The 19,324-nt window shown below is 58.3% G+C and overlaps 1 protein-coding gene across 13 annotated transcripts in view; it reads right to left on the bottom strand.

The window, feature by feature from the left end:
- TMEM94 (transmembrane protein 94) overlaps nt 1-19,324 on the bottom strand; it is a 33,786-nt gene that overhangs the window by 4,728 nt on the left and 9,734 nt on the right. For 2 of the 13 annotated variants that reach the window (XM_060645396.3, XM_060645397.3), the window contains exons 2-21: nt 19,016-19,145; nt 18,572-18,681; nt 9,645-9,764; nt 9,188-9,315; nt 8,844-8,980; nt 6,957-7,159; nt 6,431-6,582; nt 5,952-6,054; nt 5,643-5,729; nt 5,252-5,368; nt 4,884-4,940; nt 4,524-4,628; nt 4,217-4,381; nt 3,786-3,995; nt 3,017-3,332; nt 2,114-2,287; nt 1,616-1,718; nt 1,274-1,491; nt 391-572; nt 163-301 (exon numbers count right to left, since the gene is read on the bottom strand). In XM_060645396.3, the coding sequence (XP_060501379.1) occupies nt 163-301; nt 391-572; nt 1,274-1,491; nt 1,616-1,718; nt 2,114-2,287; nt 3,017-3,332; nt 3,786-3,995; nt 4,217-4,381; nt 4,524-4,628; nt 4,884-4,940; nt 5,252-5,368; nt 5,643-5,729; nt 5,952-6,054; nt 6,431-6,582; nt 6,957-7,159; nt 8,844-8,980; nt 9,188-9,315; nt 9,645-9,764; nt 18,572-18,681; nt 19,016-19,109 (2,920 nt within the window). In that variant the 5' untranslated portion in view covers nt 19,110-19,145. Of the gene's footprint in view, nt 1-162; nt 302-390; nt 573-1,273; nt 1,492-1,615; nt 1,719-2,113; nt 2,288-3,016; nt 3,333-3,785; nt 3,996-4,216; nt 4,382-4,523; nt 4,629-4,883; nt 4,941-5,251; nt 5,369-5,642; nt 5,730-5,951; nt 6,055-6,430; nt 6,583-6,956; nt 7,160-8,843; nt 8,981-9,187; nt 9,316-9,644; nt 9,765-15,019; nt 15,273-15,604; nt 15,647-18,571; nt 18,682-19,015; nt 19,146-19,324 lie in introns of those variants that run through there. The other 11 variants (XM_060645398.3, XM_060645400.3, XM_060645399.3 and 8 more) reach the window with 11 other exon arrangements.

Below are 19,324 nucleotides of genomic sequence, written 5' to 3'. Positions count from 1 at the left end.
CCTCTCCTTCGCTGTCAACTGTTGTTACCGCGGGGAGACGAGAGCCATTTTCCGAGGGAATGTACTTATCAGGAAGGATCTACGGAGGCTCTTTCTAGCTGTAGCTCCCAGGAGAGAAGTGCCCACACCCATCTCGTCCCCACCACAAAACTTCGCCCTTACCCTGATTCAGGTCATCATGCAGGGAGCCAGCATGGCTAGGGCTGGAGGGGGGGATCTCAGAGCCAGGCATGTCCCCATTGGGCGTGAGAGAGATGTGGCAGTTCCAACCTGTCTCCAGGCCCATCTTTTCTGCAAACACCTGCAAAAGGCAGATGGCCACGAACAGATGGGCCCACAAGCCCATGGGAGAAAGCATCAGGGGCAGCAGAGAGGGGTGGCTCTCCCCACCTTGCTTTTGAGCTCATCCTCCAAAGAGAAGTAGACGAAGCGGATGCAGGCATTGACCAGCCCGTCGATGAGGCGCACGATGTCCAGCCGGGCCTGGTACTGGGAGGACACCATGCCCATGAAGATCTGGCCGCTCAGGGCCTGCATACAGTCTTCCTTCTCCAGCACCTCCCCGATCCCTTCTTCAGGTAGGCACAAGGCACAGAGCCCGGCCAGGAACACCCAGGAACCAGCAGATTCCAGGAGGCGGCCCAGGCCACACACACAGATGCCACACCCAAATCAATGAGCACGTGGGCCCCGGGGGACCACACACAGCCACGCACACACACAGCCAAGACATACAAAGGAGCCAACGGACACAGGAGAAAAGACAACGAGAGGTACTCATCAGTCAGGTGACAATCCTCAGGAGTAACGATAGAGTCCAGCCCTGGTCCAAGGCTAGGGGGCTGCCCTCACTCTCAGCAATGGCCTCAATTCATGGTCTTTTGGGTCATAAGACCCCTGTGAGTCTGTCTGTTTGGTGGAGTGGGGAGGGGCAGGGTGGCTCTGAGTCCCTCTGTTTCAGCAGGGTTGTGACCTGGCCTTTTGTCTGGTTCAAGTAAGGCCAATGTTCTATAAATACTGCTATTTTATAACTTTCAAAGAAAGCCCTTTGCTATCCAGTATCCCACCGGAGTGTCACAAGAAACCTGTGAGGAGAGGAGACCAGAGCAAGCACCTACCTATCCACGAGAAGGCTAAGGGACTGGCCCACATCACCAGGCGGTGAGTGCCACCTTGATGCTGCGCCCACTGTCCCCTCTGCTATGATGGACTCCACGGCCCTCCGGAAGCCCTCCCCACTCGGGGCCCCCACAGGGACGGACGTGCACGGTACCGTCAGAGCTCCAGCTGTTGCGGCGGGTGCTGAGCTTGATGGGGACAGTGCTGGGCAGCTCGCACATGGTGAAGATGCTGCTTTGGCCAGGCGCCTGCACTAGCTCAATGCACTTGCCGTTGAGTTGAGAGGACAGGGCGCAGCTCATGGGCTTGTAGGCAAAGGCAGAGCAGTAGCCAGACAAGCAGGCTCGCTGGTAGAAATCCAGCACTTTCTTTCTGCCAGGGAAGCAGGGCAGGAGTGAGGCGAGCAGTCCCGAGATGCCCCCCTGCCCGTGGGCCGGCGGGAAGGCAGATGGCAGGGCGGTCTGCGACCAGCACTGGCGTGTGCCTCCTCACCCACCTGTCAGAACCCGAAAGAGGGTAGATGTCGGCCCCGTCCCAGAAGTCTGTGCAGGCCTCTAAGACCACGTCCGCCGTGCCATGGGACAGCATCTGTTCTGTACCTGAGGCAGGGAGGAAGAGGCCGAGCCGTGAGTGCCCCAAGCCACCGCTGCCCTCCTCCCGGCTCACTCACTCAGGGAACACCCTGCCATCCTCGAGAAGGGTGCTAAGGAGACCTTGGGGGTCTCCACACAATGCCCCAGGCTTGTGTGGGAGGTGCCGGGCTTGTGATGCAGACACTAGGCCGCCCGTCCTTCAAACAGTCCCGGCCCCTGTGGCCACGCCATCCCAGCCCCAGTCCCCAAATCCAATCCCTGCCACGTGCAAAGAAGACTCGGGACGTTATCTAGAGCTCATCTGCCTGGGCTGCCCCTAAAGAGGGATGCCTAAAAGAAGCTCCGCCCTGCCAAGCTCCAGGAAGGTCTGGCCTGATGTTGGCCAAGCCTGGAAGGCTCACTGGTGGTGGTGTCCTTGATGAAGAGGCTGATCATGTGGCTGAGGGGGGGGCGCCGCTTGGTGACACAGGAGAGCCTTCCCAGCGAGGTTTCCTTCACCATCTCGGCACTGGGGAGGCGGTAGAGTGCAAGGTGGTTTTCCTGTTTGAAGAGCTCCTTGGCCCCAGGAGTGAAGCCTGCAGGGGGAGGGATAGCAACTCAGAGTGTCCGGGAGGAAGCACCTGCACCGCCCTCCCTGGCACGGAGACAAGCCCAGTCAGGCTGGGCTGCTTCCTGTCCCCTGTTCATCCCTCTGTTGGTTACTTTCCCAGACGAGATGAGGAAGCACTGCCGAACGGTGCCTGGCTAAAGGGGGTGGTCAGAGCCTAAGAGGGCTGGGGCGCTGGCTGGCCCAGTTGGTTGAGCGTCCGACTCAATTTTGGCTCAGGTCATGATTTCACAGTTCATGAGTTCGAGCCCCACATCAGGCTCTGTGCTGACAGCACGGAGCTTGCTTGGGATTCTCTCTCCCTCTCTCTGCTCCTCCCCTGCTTGCATTCTCTCTCTCAAAATAAATAAATAGGGGCGCCTGGGTGGCTCAGTCGGTTGAGCGTCCGACTTCGGCTCAGGTCACGATCTCGCGGTCCGTGAGTTCGAGCCCCGTGTCGGGCTCTGTGCTGACAGCTCGGAGCCTGGAGCCTGTTTCAGATTCTGTGTCTCCCTCTCTCTCTGACCCTCCCCCGTTCATGCTCTGTCTCTCTCTGTCTCAAAAATAAATAAACGTTAAAAAAAAATTTTTTTTTAAATAAAAATAAATAAATAAATAAACAGTAAAAAAAAAAAAAAAAGAAGAAGCTAAGAGGGCTGACGGCGCTCTCCATGCGGCCACGGGGCACCAGCAGGTTCGGAAGCACCGGCCAGCGTACCTATGAGGCGGGCCAGCTCGCAGAGGCCCCAGGGTACGTGCACGGGCAGGACGGCGCTGTGGCTCTCCTGCAGGGCGATGTTGCACAGGTGGTCTGAGAACCGGCACAGCCGCTCCGTGACGCTGGCGTTACACAAGTTCAGCAGCACGTTGAGACCCAGGGGCTTCAGGGAGGTAAGGTGCAGCTGCCAGTTGGAGTCATCGAACTGGATGCAGGAGGGGTTCTGCTGGTCCTGCGACAGGCTCAGCATCTCCAGGTGGTAGTCACACACGAAGTCCTCCGCTTCGTACGGCTCGCCCTCCAGCCCGGGCTGGGCCTCAAGGAAAACGTGGAGGGGAGAGGACAGCGTCAGACTGGAGGGTTCGTGCTCACGCTCTGTGCATCCCTCCCCGACACCCTCTCCCTGCCCTTGCTGGCCTTCAGCTGCTTCTAGTAGCTATCCCCAACGATGGCAGTACCCAGGCCAGGGAGGGAACAATGAAGGATCTCTTTCAGGCGGGTGGAAATATTTTAGAGGAAGCCGCCAGCTTTCTGTCTTTAGAAGGTGGTAACTAGGAGAAAGGGCCTCGCCCCGACCAATTACCATCTGCGAAATCCAGAAAGGGAGAAAGGGCCTACTTCCCGGAAGGGTCCCAGGTGAGGCCTTGGGAGGCGGCCCTGCCTGGCCAAGCCTGGTGGCCTGGGAACGGAGGCCGTGACATCTGCGCCCCATAGCCTCTTCGGCAGGGAGGCCGGGACACCCCACGGCTGCTCTCCAGCTTCCTCTCACCTTGCCAGGCTCTTCTTCACCACCCTCTGTGTCCCTGCTGAAGCTCACATTGGAGCCGGATGGGTGTTTGCTGCGGCCGTGTGCTTTGTGGTGAGAGTAGAATTCAGGGGGCTTGGGACCGTCACCGGGCCAGTCACCGCGTTCCTGCTCATTGGAAAGGTGCAGGGAAGTGTTCAGGGAGCCAGCCAGGAGGGCATCTCGTTCGTGGGGCTGAAGAGAACAAGGAGCACAGGCCTCGGACTGGGGTCCCAACAGCTGCCACAGACCAAGGAGGCAGGGCGGTTATGTCCCTTCACTGCTGGCTGTGGGGGCTCCGCCTCAACTGCCCAGCAGATCCTAATGGTGCTCGAGCCGTCCTTCTCCCTCTTAGCCTCACCCTCCCCGAGGCCACCGGCAGGGCCCAGAGCTGGGTCCCCGGGAGCCGGCCATACCTCCTCCTCTACCTCGGGGTGGCAGAAGGAGCGGGTGGACAGGTCATCTGTTAGGTCCTCGTGGCTGCTGTGTGGGGGCTCCACCTTCCCACTGAAGAACAACACGGTCTCCGGGCTGGGGTTTGGCCATGACAGGATCCCCTGTTTGTCCACACAGCATAGGACCTGCAGGGAGAGACAGGAATCGGGAAGGAGGCTTGGCATTCCCCAACTTGCCAGGGTCCACGTAAGTGGCAGAAAGGCACCCCACACATAGCCAGGCGGCAGGCCAGCTGAGGCGGGGTCCTCCCACGGGGCCCAGCCTCACCGTGACAGAGCCCAAGCTGTGCAACAGGCTGGAACTATGGCTCAGCGTCGGCGACGTCCCCTGGATCACCCGCAGGAAGTGACCCCAAATGCAGCGTAGCATTTCCTGGCGGAAGAGGCAAAGTCCAGCATTATTTCCCTAGAGATAGCCTCTGGGGCCAACAGAGGAAACAGTGCAGGGATGCCAGGAAGTTGGGGTTGGAGAGGCATTTGTCTGGGCAAAGCGCACTGCCCTCATGAGACAGGAGACTCAATGGCCACAAGGCAGGGGAGCCCCCGGGTTCCACAAGGGGCCAGCTTGAGGGAGCTCAGGTCGGTGCCTACGGAGGCCTGGGACCAAAGGTGTCCCAGGTGAGCATACCTGAGAGGAGACGGCTTCTGTATAGCTGCTGAGAGTGTCCTCCGAGAACTTGGCCAGCTGCGCAGAGAAGAGGGAGCCGGCTCAGGGGGCCACCCTCACACAGGCCTCCGAGCTGGAAGGTGGGGGGCCCCACGCCAGCAAGGCTCCCAACGCCGTTGGTAAAGGACACCCGGGCAGTCCCCGAATCCCCTGTCTGCTGAGCGCCAGGACAGACGCTCACTGGCCTCTCCCAGGCCTGGCCTGGAGAGCTGCCCAAGTCCTGCCCACATGCCGGGCCCACAGTCTGCACCCATTCGCTGGGCACCCGCTTTTTGCTCCTGGTTTGTATTCTTTTCGCACTGTCCTCCAGATGCCTTGGAACAACCTACCAAGGAGCTGGGAGAGGCCTTGCTCATCTGAGCCAGGACGCGGGCTTCTCCACAGGCGGTCGCCAGAACCCAGAGGGCTGGAAAGAGCAGGGGGAGGACGGGCAGGACGCCGTTCACCTGGGAAAGCGCGAACCACACTGAAGGCTCCCAAGGAGCTGCTGGCCTGGAAGGAGGGAGGGAGAGAAGGGCTTCCCCGGCCCTGAAGCCATTCCCTGAGTAGAAAGGGACAGCTGTCCAGGGCAAGAAGAGAAGAAGGAAAGCAGGCATTCTTAAGTTTGAAGCCTGAGGGACCCTGGGGCCACAGAGAGGAAGGAACAATCAGGGCGCCGTGAGGGGACCCAGGCGCCACAGAAAGTGCAAAGCACGACAGTCGGGATACGGTGGGGGTTACCTGTAGCTGGAGGAGGGTGTACTGCCAGGACGTGACCCCAGGGGCATTCAGCATAAAGCGCAGGGCGTTGGTGATGAGGAAGCCGGCCTTTGGGGCACAGGAGAGGTGCAGCCTTAGCCCCCGCCACCCAGAGAGACACTCGGGCTCTAAGGTTCCCTTTCCTCTGCCCACTCACACGCCCCCAACCCCAGCACTGGCCAGCTCACGCTGGGATCCCTGTCTTCACTCACACGCTCACCTGAATCTGGCCCTGAGGCTCCCCCTTTTCCTTGGCCCTCTCCCCTGCCCCGCGCGGCCCGCCTCACGCACCAGGACCACAGGCACAGCGTAGTGCAACATCACCGACTGCACCGTGAACCGCTCGTTGTCCAGAGCAGTGACTGGGCGGGACAGGGCCATGTCCAGGCACCACCTGCAGAAAGGGGTGACCCTACAGTTGTGCAAACTCTCAGGAAGAGGCCAGAAACATGCACCTTTACGGGGCATCACTGAGTCAGGCAATCTCTCCTATTCCCTGTCCCCCACCAAGTCCCCCGCCCCCCAAGAGAGGGGTCTGGGGCAGCCTCCAGAGCCGTCCCCTCAGAGTTCCAACAGGGGGGAGAGGAACAATCACCCAGTCTAGGAATGCTCATGAGACACTAAAGAAAAGACCCCATAGAGGTGCCTGCCCTAAGGGAACCTCAGCGTAAACAAGGCTCCTCGTCACCCACCCCCTGCCCCCAGCTCACAGAGCCACTAGGGACGAGGAGAAGTCAGGGGACAGAAGGAAGGCAGGGCAGCAACCCTACCTGATGTTGTCAATCACAGGGGTCTCAAGGACGCGGAAGAGTCGGTGCTGCTGGGGGTTCTGTGGCCCTTTCTTCACTTCTCCCCTGGGGGAAGGGGGTGGAGAGAAAGGGGGAAACAGGTCTCCGGGCTCTAAGACAATGTGTTCATCATCCTGCCAGGGAGGAAGGGGGAGGAGGTTGAGGGCAATTAACAGGTTCATTCGGAAGCCACCCTTCCTTGACAATTCCAGCTAAATGGAAGCAGTTCATTGGGTTAGGGACCATCAGTTAGCAAAGAGTCAGCTGTGGGGCGGAGGGTTGGGGGCAGCTGTGGAACTGGATTCCCACAAGCTTAAGGGGCAGAGAAAAGAAAGAACAGGCCAAGAAGGAGAAAAATATTCTAGCCCTTCTCTGTTCTCCTAAGAGCCCTTGCCAAGAAGCCCGTGAGCTGGCCAGGAAGCTTCAGGATTAAGCCCTGGGGCCCTCCCACCATTGCCTGTGGATGCTCCCACGGCATTTCCAGGGGAGGAGAAAAGTCCTGAGCTACCTTGATCCCCCTCAGAGAGGCGAACGATTCCTGGCCGGGCCTCAGAGCTATGATGTCTCCTTCCACCAACAGGCTAACTGGCAGGTTGACCAGATGTCCATCTCTGTACGCCCAGTGCAGGGACCAGGATGGTGCAAAGGGCATGTGGAGGTCTGGGTACATGGCATCCGGCCACTTGATCTCCTTGCCATCCCTGAGCGCATCTGACGAGAATGGAAAGAGGAAAAGCACCTCACCCACAGCCCCACACCCCAGCCACCCAGCAGCACACACCATGGAGCGCGGCCTTCTTTCTCCTTCCTTTCCCAGAAGGTTTGCCGCAACCCACACCATTCACTCCGACTCGCCCAAGGTCACCTCCCCTGTGAAGCCTTTCCCACCGCTCCAGCCCAGGCACCGCCAAGGCCTCTGAACACCTGAAGCTCTTCTTCTTTGTAGCCCCGTTCCATTCAAAGACATTTCACAACCATGGCCGAGGGCTTTGAGGGGTGCAAAGATCAAAGAAGACACAGTCCCTGCCCTTGAGGAGCCATAACCGAAAAGAGAGATGCATGTGGGCAGATAACACCAAAGCAAGGCAAGCATGTGCTCAGAGTGTTAGGAAAGATCCCAGTGCTGCAGGGAGCACAGAGGAGCTGATGTGATCAGAGGTGGCTTCAGGGCAAAAGGGTGGGTCCTGAAGGAGGGGCAAGAACTTCAGTTAGAGCCGAGTGAGGGAGGAGCAGGGCAGGCAGGACAGCAGGATGGAGGCACAGAAGCAGGGAAGTCCGCAGTGGTTTTAGGACTGGGGAGTACTTTTCACGTGAGGGTGAGTAGCAGGAGAAGAGGCTGGAGAGGAAGGTTGGAGCCTGGGCCAGAGTTTCTGGGATGCTTTGATGAGCAACAGGGAGCCATGGATGCTTCCTGAGCAAGAGACTAAGCTCTCGGAGGGCAGGGCCCATCTTTCTCAGTCACTTCCTGTCCCTGGCACAAGGCTGCAACTCATTGGTCATTTCAGAATGAAGCAACGTCTTCTCACTTAGCATTTATTTATTTATTTATTTATTTATAATAATTAAATTTTTTTTTTTTTATTTTAGATAGAGAATGCAAGTGGGGGAGAGGGGCAGAGGGAGACAGGAAGAGAATTTTAACCAGTCTCCATGCTCGGCACAGAGCTCGACACGGGACTCGATCCCATGACCCTGGGATCATGACCTCAGCCAAAATCAAGAGTCAGACACTCAACCAACTGAGCCACCCAGGCATCCCCTCATTTAGCATTCAAATGTCTGCTGCCCAGTACAGTTAGAGAAAGGTCTCAGACAACAGGTGTTTCTCTTACAAGACCACATGCCCTTGGGAAGTGGGAACCACCGTCTCTCAGAAGAACCTACCACCCCTGATCCATAGCTGGGGCGTAACCACTACCTGAATGAAAGGACAAGCAGAAATCTGACTGAGCAACTCCCTTCTTTAGGATCAGGGCTGCTCCATTTGGGGCTCCCGGCTCCGGGCCCCCACCCCTGATTCTTGCAGGTCTTAGACTTCTCCGGCCCATCTTCCCACCTGCCCTGGCCCAGTACCACTGGACAAGACAGACGTGGAAGGGAAAAATCTCACTGTTCTCCTGCCAAGAGAGGGTCTTCTCTGTTAGTCTCCCACCGTTAGCAAGCCTGCGTGCCGTGCCCAGGCCACCACCTGCATGCACCTAGCTGTCCCTGGCTATCACTGTCCTGCTCAAAAGAGGGCAGGTGAGCCTTCTCACTCTCTTGACGCCAACAGCCGCCAGAATGCTGACCACCCGTGTGCCGGGCTCCTGGCTGGGACTCGGGAGAAAAGCTCACAGGGCTCCGACGCATCACAGGGCACTCTTTCCCGCCCGGCACGCCTGACCCTTGGCCTCACCTTGGATTTGGTCAATGATCCCTCGGAGCCTCCGCTCTACCTCCCTGCGCTTCAGCCGATCTTGCCGCCCGATGAGGATGAGGTTGAGAAGGAGCAGGAGGCACAGCGCCGAGGCGCTCACCAGCTCGGCCCCGTGGCTGGCAGGAAGGAGTGAAGGGGGTTCTAGCAGGGAGAGGGGCGCCCCGCCCCGGTCCCTTCTGGAAAGCGTGTCTGGTTCTGGTGCTGACAGCAGCCAGCCAAGGGACTGAGGATTCCTAACAACCCAGACTTGGGGGTGGGGTGGGGGGCAGACATGCTGAACCTGAGGCAGGGGTGGGGCGGCTCGGAGGAGGGAGGGAGCTCACCTGCCCGCCGGCTGGCCCCCGTGGCAGCCCAGCAGCAGCAGCACCGCCAGCAGCATGAGCGAGGCCCCCGGCCAGTGGAAGCAGGAGCAGCGGTTACTGTGGTGCAGGAAGCTGCTCCTCCACATCTCCTGAGGAGGTGAGGAGGTGAGGAGGTGAGGAAGGGCGGCGGGGAGCGAGGGCCCGGGGAAGGAGCCGGGACGCAGCATCCTACTGGAATCTGGCCACCTTCCACAGCTGCTTGATCCTGCCCCAGCCCTCCGACCGACTGGCCGCCCCCCCCTGCCCGCCCCCCCCCACCCCCAGGGCTGTCTCGGTCTCCTCCCGGGCTCCTGCGCCAAGTGCACCCAGGACATGAGTCTGCGAGGCAGCCCAGGGTCACCGGGAGAGTCACGGGCCTCCCACGCCTCTCCGCCATCCCACTCAGGCTCTGGGCTCCCTGTGAAAAAGCTTCCTTCACCTTCCACGTGAGACATTTCTTCCGTTCCTTCAGGTGTCCTTCCAGCACCGCCTCGAGCTGCTCCTTCAGGATGCTGAGGGCCTTCCGGGTGGACAGGCCCAGGGCCAAGGGTGGCTCGCCCTGGGAGGGAAGCAGAAGGCCCTCAGCATCTCTCTGGGCACCCCCACCCCCACCCCAGTCACTGCCTGGAGTGGCCTTCCCTCATCCCTCCCCCCTGAATCCTCCCTCCTCTTCCTCCACTAGTCCCAGCCCTCAGGGTGTTGGCTCAAATCACCACGTTAAAAATCCCCTACTCCTCAAGGCCAAGTTTAAAACAGAAACAGACCCGAAACTCTCTCTACTCAGGGTTTCCTAACCCACCTTCCAAGGCCATCAGCATCTCCCCACCCCTCGCACCGATCTGGCCCCTCACCTCCCCTCTACCTCTGCTGCCGTCTTTATATTTCACAGGCCGAAACATAGTGTGTTTTTAAGCAGGGAGAGGATAACTAACAAAGAGACGCTGTCTCTTCATTGTTCCTAGTAAAAGCATTAAGAAAAAAACCCACGATCTTCTGTTTCCACCATTTCACAGAAGGGAGGATGCTCCAGCATCGGGAAGGACACAATCTCAGACAAAAGACAGCTGCTCCCAGGAAAGGGACGACTGTCACGTCACCGAGGGTGGTGGAACGGGGCACGGATGGGGGTGGTCCTGGGCAACACTGGGGACCACCCACGTTGTCCTGTGTGACCCCAGCCTGGCCTCTTCTTATTGACAGCCCCATTCCTGGGTTTCGCTCCTGTTTTCTCCTTCTCTGACTGGCTTTTCTTTCCTGTCCATCTAACCCCACAGCCCACCCTAAGGCATCTCAACAAATTCATATAAGTTTCCAGGGCAACCTCAGCCACCATCATGGAGTAGTTGCTCATCACCACCAAGCTTACAATTCCTGAAGTTTACCTCTAGCCTGACCACTGCCCTGAATTCTGGCCTGTTTACTCAACTGCTGTACTGCTGTTTCACAGGGCCCAGGAGTGGTTTCATCCAAAACCCTGGAATGTGGCCCTTCCGGGCCCAGACAGCACAGCTCCTGCAGTGACCCCCCCTCCCCCCAACCCTACCTCCCCTTCCCCCTCTCCAGTCTCTACCTTTTCCAAACCAACTGTGACATCCAGCCACAGTAGCAGACATCAGATCAACTGACCGCGTTTATCTTGCCAATCAAGCCCAGACTCCAAAGCATGATCTGCGATCTGCTAGTTCTCCAGTCCCCTTTCCGGCATTTCTTCCACTCCTGACGCAAGCCATGCTCTCCTAGCTGATGGGCGAGTACCTTTCTGCATTTTCCTACCAACAACACCCTGCCTGCCCCAGACAACTCTTACTCCCCCTTCAAGACTGAGCTCAAAGATCACCTGCTCTGGGAAATTTTCCCAAAACCAAGGGCTGCACTTACAGGAGAGGTTTGTATTCCAATAGCACACTGGACAACCTGGCTCCCAGTCTGCGTCATGGAGAACTGTCATTATAGATGTACTTGTCTGGCTCTCCCACCTGGCTGTCAGTTCCCTGAAAACAGGTCTGAATTCTTCCATCTCCACACACCCCTGCAGCCAACTGCTAAGACAGGGCCTGGCACACGGCAGCAGCTCAGTGAACACTTGCTGAATGAATGCACGCATGGATTCTGGGATCCCAGTGACATCTCCATCAGGGGTTGTCAGCCGGGGATCTCTAGCAGAAACACCTGCAGCTTCTAAAAAGGTGGATGCCCAGGTCCCACCCAAATCCACTGAATGAAAACTTCAGAAGTTGGGATTGGTGCACCCATTGAATCTGATGCACAGATCCCCCGGTCGGGGGTCCTGGGAAAAAGAACACTCCCGGGGAAAGGAGGGCTGGGGGAGAACTGGGTCTTTCCCAGGGCCATCCCAAGAGCACCAGTGTGAGCTCCCACCAGGAAAGGTTCTTGAGTAAAAGGAGCAAAGCCCTAGACTTGGGGCGTCAAGAAAGGGACTGAGGTCATCTACTGAGTCTTGATCAAGGGTGGCTGAGCTGGTGACGCCCTGGCTGCCTCGGCCCATTGCCCTCCCCTACTCCACACCCGCCTTCCCTGGGGTCTGCCCTGGCTTTGCCCACTAATGTTCCAGACTTCCTCCTCTGTGCCTGTCTCCATATCCAGCCCTCTCCTTGGCAGCCTCGTCCTTCACAGGACACACGTCTCCATTACTAGAATGGGATGCTGCATGGGGGCAGTGTCCCCCGGCTGCAGACCCGCCCTGGTAGGACCCACCTGAGTGGAGCCCCCACACTGGCCCATTGCCAGCTTTCTCAGTCCGAGAAATGAGGACGGGCTCCAGAGCAAACCTGGCCCCAAGACTTCCCAGATCCCTTGCCTAAATCTCCCCTAATCCCCACTCTCCATGCTGGCTTTGGGGGATTATGAAGATAAGAGCTGCTTCTTCCCAGAGGGGATAACTGGGTATTTCAGCTCAGGAAGAAATGGCCCTCTGGGCAGAGGGCCCGTACCCTAGCAAGGGTAAATATATACTCCAGAGCATCCACCTCCCTCTGGCAGAGATCCTGGGACCTTCCTGAAAAGCCGTGGTCCAGGACAAATGAGTGTCAGGTAAGGCTGAGGTCTGTACATCTGCTTCCCTGACTCCTGCACGGGGGTGGGGGAGGGGAGGAAGAAAGGAAAAGGAGACCCGAGGCCTTCTCATGTCTAAGGGACTGGCCCAGGGCGTGATGCCTGGGCCAGGGAAGAAGAAGATTTGGGCCAGGGAAGAAGAAGTTGGGTACACAGGGCCTCCCACACCACCCCTCCACCCCTGCCCACTTCTCCCCCAGGAGCTTTATGAGCTCCCTCTCCGCAGGGGGAGACGTGAAGCTTCCCAAGATGGACTGGCCAGGGCCTCCAGGAACGCTGCAGTGAGAAAACCTCCCGGAGGCAGGGAAGGGCTGGCCTGCAGAGGTAGAAAGGCTGCCCGCCAAAGAGATGGGGATTGGGCAGGACAGAGGGAGGGCTGGATAAATCCCAGGGGGCTGCAGGGCACATGGGAAGCTGCTGGGTCTGGGAGGCGGACCATGCTCAGGAAGGCAGGCAAGGGCTAAGAGGAGCAACCAGGGAACCAGGGTGGCACCCCTCCTCCAGCCAGGCTTTTAGACTTTGGACACCCGCAGTTCCCCTCTGCTTGCCCTGTGGCTGTCCTGACATCCGCTGCCTCATGCTAGGTGCCCCCAAACCCAGGGCTTCCCCTTCCACAACCCAGAAACTGATTCCCTTTCTCTCTGCACCCGGCTTCCTGGGACCTGCACACTGCTGTTCTCCAGGCGTCTCCAGGTGTGGGAGGTATGGGCCAGAGGGCAAAGTGCTCCTGGGTCAGGGCCAGCAGAGGCCTGCGGAACGGACTGTGTGTGTCTGCCCACGCATGTTGTGTCTGGCCAGGAACACCAGCTCCAGACTGGCGATTAAAGACAGCACAGCAGGGGAAAAGTAGCCATTCTGTAATTACATGCTTCCCGAAGAAAGTGCCTGCCCGTACAGGTAGGCCCTGGGGCGAGGACACAGCCTTCTGGGCCAGCCTCCTCTGCCTGGCCCCAGCCACGCTCATCTAAATGCCATGGCCCCCTCGCTGACACGGAACAGCAACACCTCACCCTGTCTCCAGCGGGAGAGTCCCGGTTGCAGGTAAAATCAGTTTTCTCTCACGGCACCTTCCCTGCTGCAACGTGAGAGCCAAAGCCGAGGAACCTGGCGGAACTTGGGCATCTTCAAGGGAAATTAAGAAAGGGCCACGCGCGAGCTGGCCCCGCCGGCCTTTCTCAATACACGAGTGAGCCTGGGCGCCAGGGGGGGACCCTGTACACGGATGCGTATGGTTGGTTTGAGAAAGAAGGACCTGACTCGTACACACGCCACCCGAAGGTCTGCTTTTCTTGTCCACAGGGCCAAGAAAGCTGCCCCAGCCTTAAGTACCCACAGGGAGTAAGAGATTCTTCCTGCTTCCAGATGCTCAAAATCTGCCACTCCGCCCCACCGCCAGACACCTCCCAAGACGTTCCCAGGGTGAGGCAGGATGGCTGGTCGAGATCTCTACACCAGAGGCAGGCTCCTGCCTCCCCACTCACACCGATGCTTTACAGGTAGAAGCAACCCCATCCCGCCGTTTTAAATGTCAGACTCAAGTGGACCCAACAGAGTAGCTTGAGCCCCTACGAAACCCAGGCTCAGGGGATGCTGGCCACAAATGCCCCTCATGAGCTGGACTTCTCCTGCCTGCTCCGTCATCAAAGGGGGGACACGGGGAGGGCATGGGGCTTTAAAGGAGCGGAAGGGTGGGGAAAGGACTCTATCCATCAAATCAGAACTGTAAAAAAAACCCGCTACTGAACAGGACCAGATCTGCAGGGCCTGACGCAGAGCATCTGGGTCAGTCTAACAAGCCTTTCCAGAACTAACACCCCTGAGCTCTCCCGCACCACCTCGGTCAGTTTTCCCAGGTGGCCCGGAGCCACAAGTCCCCGGCCCCCAGCCCTTGTCCTTTCAGGACTCCTCATAGGTCCACACAGCTGCTCTTTTCCTTCCCACTCCACCTATTTGGGGAGCAGAAACCAGGTCCCAGAGGCTCAGGTAGATAGGTTACAAACATAGACGGGGACCCTTAGCCTTGACAACAGCAGATAGCCACTAATTAGAACTGGCTGGCCCTTGAACCAAGTCCCCAGGTCACAGCTTTCTTAGCCTGTGCAGGTGGGGAGGGGACCCACATAGTGCCTAAATCACTGAAGCTGGTCCTTTTTAGTAGCCACGATAAATCTCTTCTGAGCATGGCCAGACACAAATCAGCCTTGTCTTCAGCCAGGCAAAGCAAAGCCCCCAGCTTCTTCCTCTTCCGGGCGCATGCTGACCTTGGCACTTCGACCCATCAACCCATCTTCTTCCTCCTGCGACCACCCAGACTGAGGAAGAAATCAGCCTGGCCCTGGTTGCTCCTACCTCAATGACCCATGTGATCCGGGGGGAAAAAAAAAAAAAAAGCCCCCTTGCTGGCCCCAAGGAGGGGTGGCTTCCAGGCCCAGGGCTTCCCGTCACCTGTGCATGGAGACCCAGGTCCCAGCATAACTCGATAGGATGCCCCACTGGGACACTCAGCTCCAGTCCTACTCTGGGTGCCTCGGAAGCCTGGCTGGCAGCTCCCTGGACACACGGGCATTGTGGCTCCCATTCTCAGCCTCCTTCCTCAGTCCCAGCTACCTCATAATCTGAGCTGCCTGCGGTTCGGCACCCATCTTCAAGACTGGCGCAAATTGCTAAGTCAAAGCCGTGCACCCAAAGCAGAGAACAAGGCGTTTGTAACAGAAATATAAAACCAAGTTGGCATATACTCACTTTGGTGCATTTGCCCCGATGGGGCATCCATAGCTCTGTCTGCTTAAAGAGCATGGGGGAGAGCCTGAGCCACAGAAGTCAACTACAGAACTTCCACCACCACCCTCAAGCAGAGAGGAGAAGAGACAGGAAGGGGGAGAGGGAGAGGGTGAGAGGAGAGAGAAAGAGAGGCGAGGGCTGGGGAGCTAGGAGCCGGAGCCGCAGCGGATCCGGATCCGTGCAGAGTGGAGCTTCAGCCTGCTGATTAATTCAGCCTATTTCCAGTCACGCTGCAGATTTAGGGAGGGAGGAGGAGGCAGTGCTGCAACAGCGGCCGTGGGAGGGAGGGAGAGGCGAGCAGGGGGGAGGGAGGAGCCGGGCTGAGAGGAGAAAGTTTGTAGATGCTCTGCCAGATGCCCAGGAGCTTGGTCCATTCATCAGAGGCCACCGAGGGGTGAGTGCAGGGGCACCCACGGCCAAGGGGCTGTGCATGCATGGGGAGGAGAGGCCGTGCAGGAGGTGGCTGCTGGAACCTGGGGGCAACCGTGGCCCCCAGGGGTACCTGGACTCTCCCCCCGGACCACCTCTCCTTGGCCCCCAACTCACTGGGCAAGGTGGGCGCCCGCCATCCATGAGAGCTCCCCCGAAACGCTCAGAGACTCCCCGAATGGAGCCACGCCAGCAACAGCTCTTCCCACAGTTCTAGCTGCAGGAAGGAGGGGAGGGGGGACTTGCCAGTTATTAATAGCAGCACATCCGTGTGGAGGGGAAGGACAGGCCATTGAGAAGCCTGGAGCCGTGGCTTCTAAGAGGCAGAGCACGGGGCCCGGAATCAGGCGGAAGAATCCAGTGCGAGAATCCAGCTGAAGGGGGAGGAGCCAGCAGACAGGAAGGGCTTCTGAGGATTCCAATACCTAAGACCTAACACCTTCCCACCAGGTTGGGGCGAGGAACCCCAACAGCAGAGATGGGCCAGCAGCTGATAATCACGCAGTCACATTTAGACATACCTGCCAAAGAGCTTCTGGGACAGGAGACCCCTGCGGACATGGGCCCTCATCTCCCAGCCAGTGATCTGGGGCTCCACGAGCACTGGGACCCCCGAATTTGACACACGGGCAGCTCTCAGCGCAGACCCTCAAAAGGCCTTGGGAGTGGACCGCAAATTTCTCGGCCTGCGTCCAGGCCACCTTTAGGAAGGGGCTGTAAAACCCCAAGGGAGACGAAGCAGCCCAACAGGTCCAATAACTAGAGAGCCTGAACACTTTTCTCCAGGGCCCTGTTTCCTAGACAACACCAACAACACCAACAACACCATCTCCAGCTGCAGGGAGGGGAAGAGAGAGCCTCGGCTGAGTTCAAGTCCGCCTCTCTCCTCCCCCGACCCAGCGCAGCCCCCTCCCCGCCCCCCCTCCTCTGCCAAATCCAGATCTGAACAGGAGCAGAAAAGGAGGGGCCAGGCAGTCCAGAGGTTAAGGGCGGGAAGTCTCCGCGAGGTGCAGGCCAGGGGGTGGAGGAGGCAGCAGTGCAGTGGGCCGTAGCCTTAGCAAACCGCCAGGAAGAGGCTGGCATCCCCCTGTCCCCTGCTCCCAGGAGACACTTTCCCTTTCTGCTTTCTGCCAGGGCCCTGCTCTGTGGGCACCACAACTAAGCAAGCACTCTCCCTGCTGTGCGCTGGGCCCTGGAAAGAACAGCTCATAGGGTCTAAGCCAGCGGCTCAGCGGGACCCCAATGAGGCCCTCTCCCACCCCGCCCCTTCCCACACTGCCAGCCTCAGCAAGTGAAAAGGGATCGCTGCACCCAAGAAACAGAAGCCCAGGCGCTCACTGCCACAGCACCTCCTCCACAGCGGACCCGGAACCGAGGAGATAAGGTTCTGACGGGGACAATGAGGACCAGTAGGTCATGAAGGGGAGCGGGGGGAGAAAAAAAATCAACGGGCAACAGCCAAGCTGATCCTGGGCTACAGCCAGGGGACGACGGGCCCTTTCCATCAACCTCTGCCATCCAGCTCTCTTTGTTCCCATGCCTCTGAGAAGCCCTGACTCTTGGAGGCCACCCGGGGTGATCTTTACAAGCCCATGTATACAACTCACGAGGAGGCGCCTCCGGTAGAAACCATGTCCAGTTCTATTTCTTAACTGCTTGTACTGTCAGTTCCTCAGCTGGACTGTAAGCGTCTCCAAGCCAGGGGCTACCTCCCCACGGCCTAGAGCTCCACCAACCCAAAGGAAGGGTTCCATGAATGCAGCTGATGATGTTTCTAGGACAGGACTCATCTCTCCAGAAGGACAAAGACGAGAATAAAGAAAAATTCTCTAGGAAAAATGACCCCTGAGACCTAACCATCTTGGGCTCTCAAGTGTTCTTACTCAGGCTCGAGAGAGAAGCCAGCCCGCTGGCTGGATCACAGAACTTTGTTTCCCCAACTCACTAGAAACCTGGTGTTTCAGCAACACGCTGGAACCAGAGGACAACACCGTCCTCTGTTTTGAGACACTCAGCCTCACGCAGGCAGGCCACCATATCACACAATATCAAAGCTTCAAGGGGGTGCTCCCTGGAATTGAACAGTGCACAGCTCTTACAGCTGTATACAGCACCCTTGCAGCCAGGCTAGTAGCTTTCCCTCTGTGCCAATCCTACTAGGATGGACCCCTGGAGAGCAGCCAGAGGCATCTGTGAACAGGACGCTGAACATACCTGCTTCAAGTTCAGGCCTACAAGCTCTTCCACAGCTGGCCCAGAGGCATGTGAAGCCAGCAGTCAGCCAGGCTCCACCAGGGACCCAGCGTGCAGACCCACAGCTCCCTCTCCAGACCTTCCAAGATCTCTCTGGCAGGAAGATCACTATCCATAAGTTCAAGCTGATAAATATTTCCTAAGCCTTTGCTGCATGCCAGGCTCTATGCTAGGAGCCAGGGACACTGGGATCAAGTGGGACTGACAGGTTGTTTCGATACCGTGTGGTGGGCACAGTGGCGGAGGGACTATGACTGCTGGAAAGAGGGTCCTCTGGAGGGGAGGGAGGACTTATCAGGAGAAGGTGATGGCTCTTGAAGAAAGAATAGCAGGAGTTTGTCAGGAAAAAAAAAAAAAAATAGGAGCCTAAACGTGGACGGTGTGCCCAAACTCTGAAGCATTCAGAATTACTAGTGCTAAAGACCACGGCGGGGGAGGCTAGGGACACTGGGCCAACAGGCAGCAGTGGATTACGGAGGGCTCTGCCCACCACACCCAAGGTTTCAGCAGGTGGTGTGGACCCACTGGTGACTTTTAAGCAGAGGGGACAAAAGGCCATCTCTGCATTCTGGATACCTTCGTCTGACAGCAAGTGGAGGAAGGAGATCAGAGACAGAGGGACCCGTGGGAAGCTGTGGCAGAAGTCCAGGCAAGAGACGGAAGGCCCTCTGCCGGGGTGGTCTCCGTCACGGGAGAGGGATACTCTGATCGACGGCAGACCGATGCCAGGAGAAGGCAGTGTACCTGGAGGCTGGGAGGTGTACCTGCGTCAGGCAATGAGGAGGAAGGGGGGGGCCGACCTCGCAGATGCCTGGGCCTCCTGGCTCTCACCTCCAGCTGGTTACGCAGCTGTGTTTGGAGTCTGACTGGGGAGCTCTTCTCTAACCACAGAGAGGGTGCCCAACAGTACTCAACATGGCTCAGCAGGTTGGGGCAGAGCCCTACAAAGAGCAAACCAACGAAATTACACACCCCTGGGCAAGAAGTGGAAGACTGGCTTGGCGCCAACCCAAATCAGAAACCTGCTCCCATGCCGCTGCGCTAACTGGTCGACCCCTTGTCCTGTGCTCCCGGCTCCCGGAGCGCTTCCCAGCCCAGCGACAGCACCCTCTCAGGGGGGGTCACCATCCCGTACCCCAATCCTCAGAGCCACACACCCCCTGTCACTTTTGGCTTAAAGCCTCCCCCAGTGAGGACCCCCCAGGCAAACACAAGTAGGGAGAGTCCAACAGAGGCACACAGACAATACCCATAAGGGAACCGAGCATGGCCTACCACGTGCTTCTCCTTCAGATCCATGGGCCCAGAGTACTGCAGGCATGCCCAGATGAATGTGATCACCCCCAAAAGGAAGGCTCCTCCCCAGCATGTACAAGGCCCAGTGACTCCGTCACAGTCATGGCATCTGGGGAGAAAGACGGAAGAGATCCCATGAGTCCAGGTTGTTGAACAAGCAGCTACTGAGAAACACGACGGTGTCGTCTATACAACAGAGCACTACGTGGGAAAGACTTGACCCCCGGGCACCAGAGCCCGGCCGGTCCTGCCCAGGCCACGCCGGAGGGGTGAAGTTTCCCCTCTGTG

Source organism: Panthera onca, chromosome E1 (genome assembly GCF_046562875.1).
Source record: "Panthera onca isolate mPanOnc1 chromosome E1, mPanOnc1 haplotype 2, whole genome shotgun sequence".
Lineage (NCBI taxonomy): Eukaryota > Metazoa > Chordata > Mammalia > Carnivora > Felidae > Panthera > Panthera onca.
The sequence above is the reverse complement of the archived record's forward strand: the minus strand, read 5'-3'. Positions and strand labels throughout refer to the sequence as shown.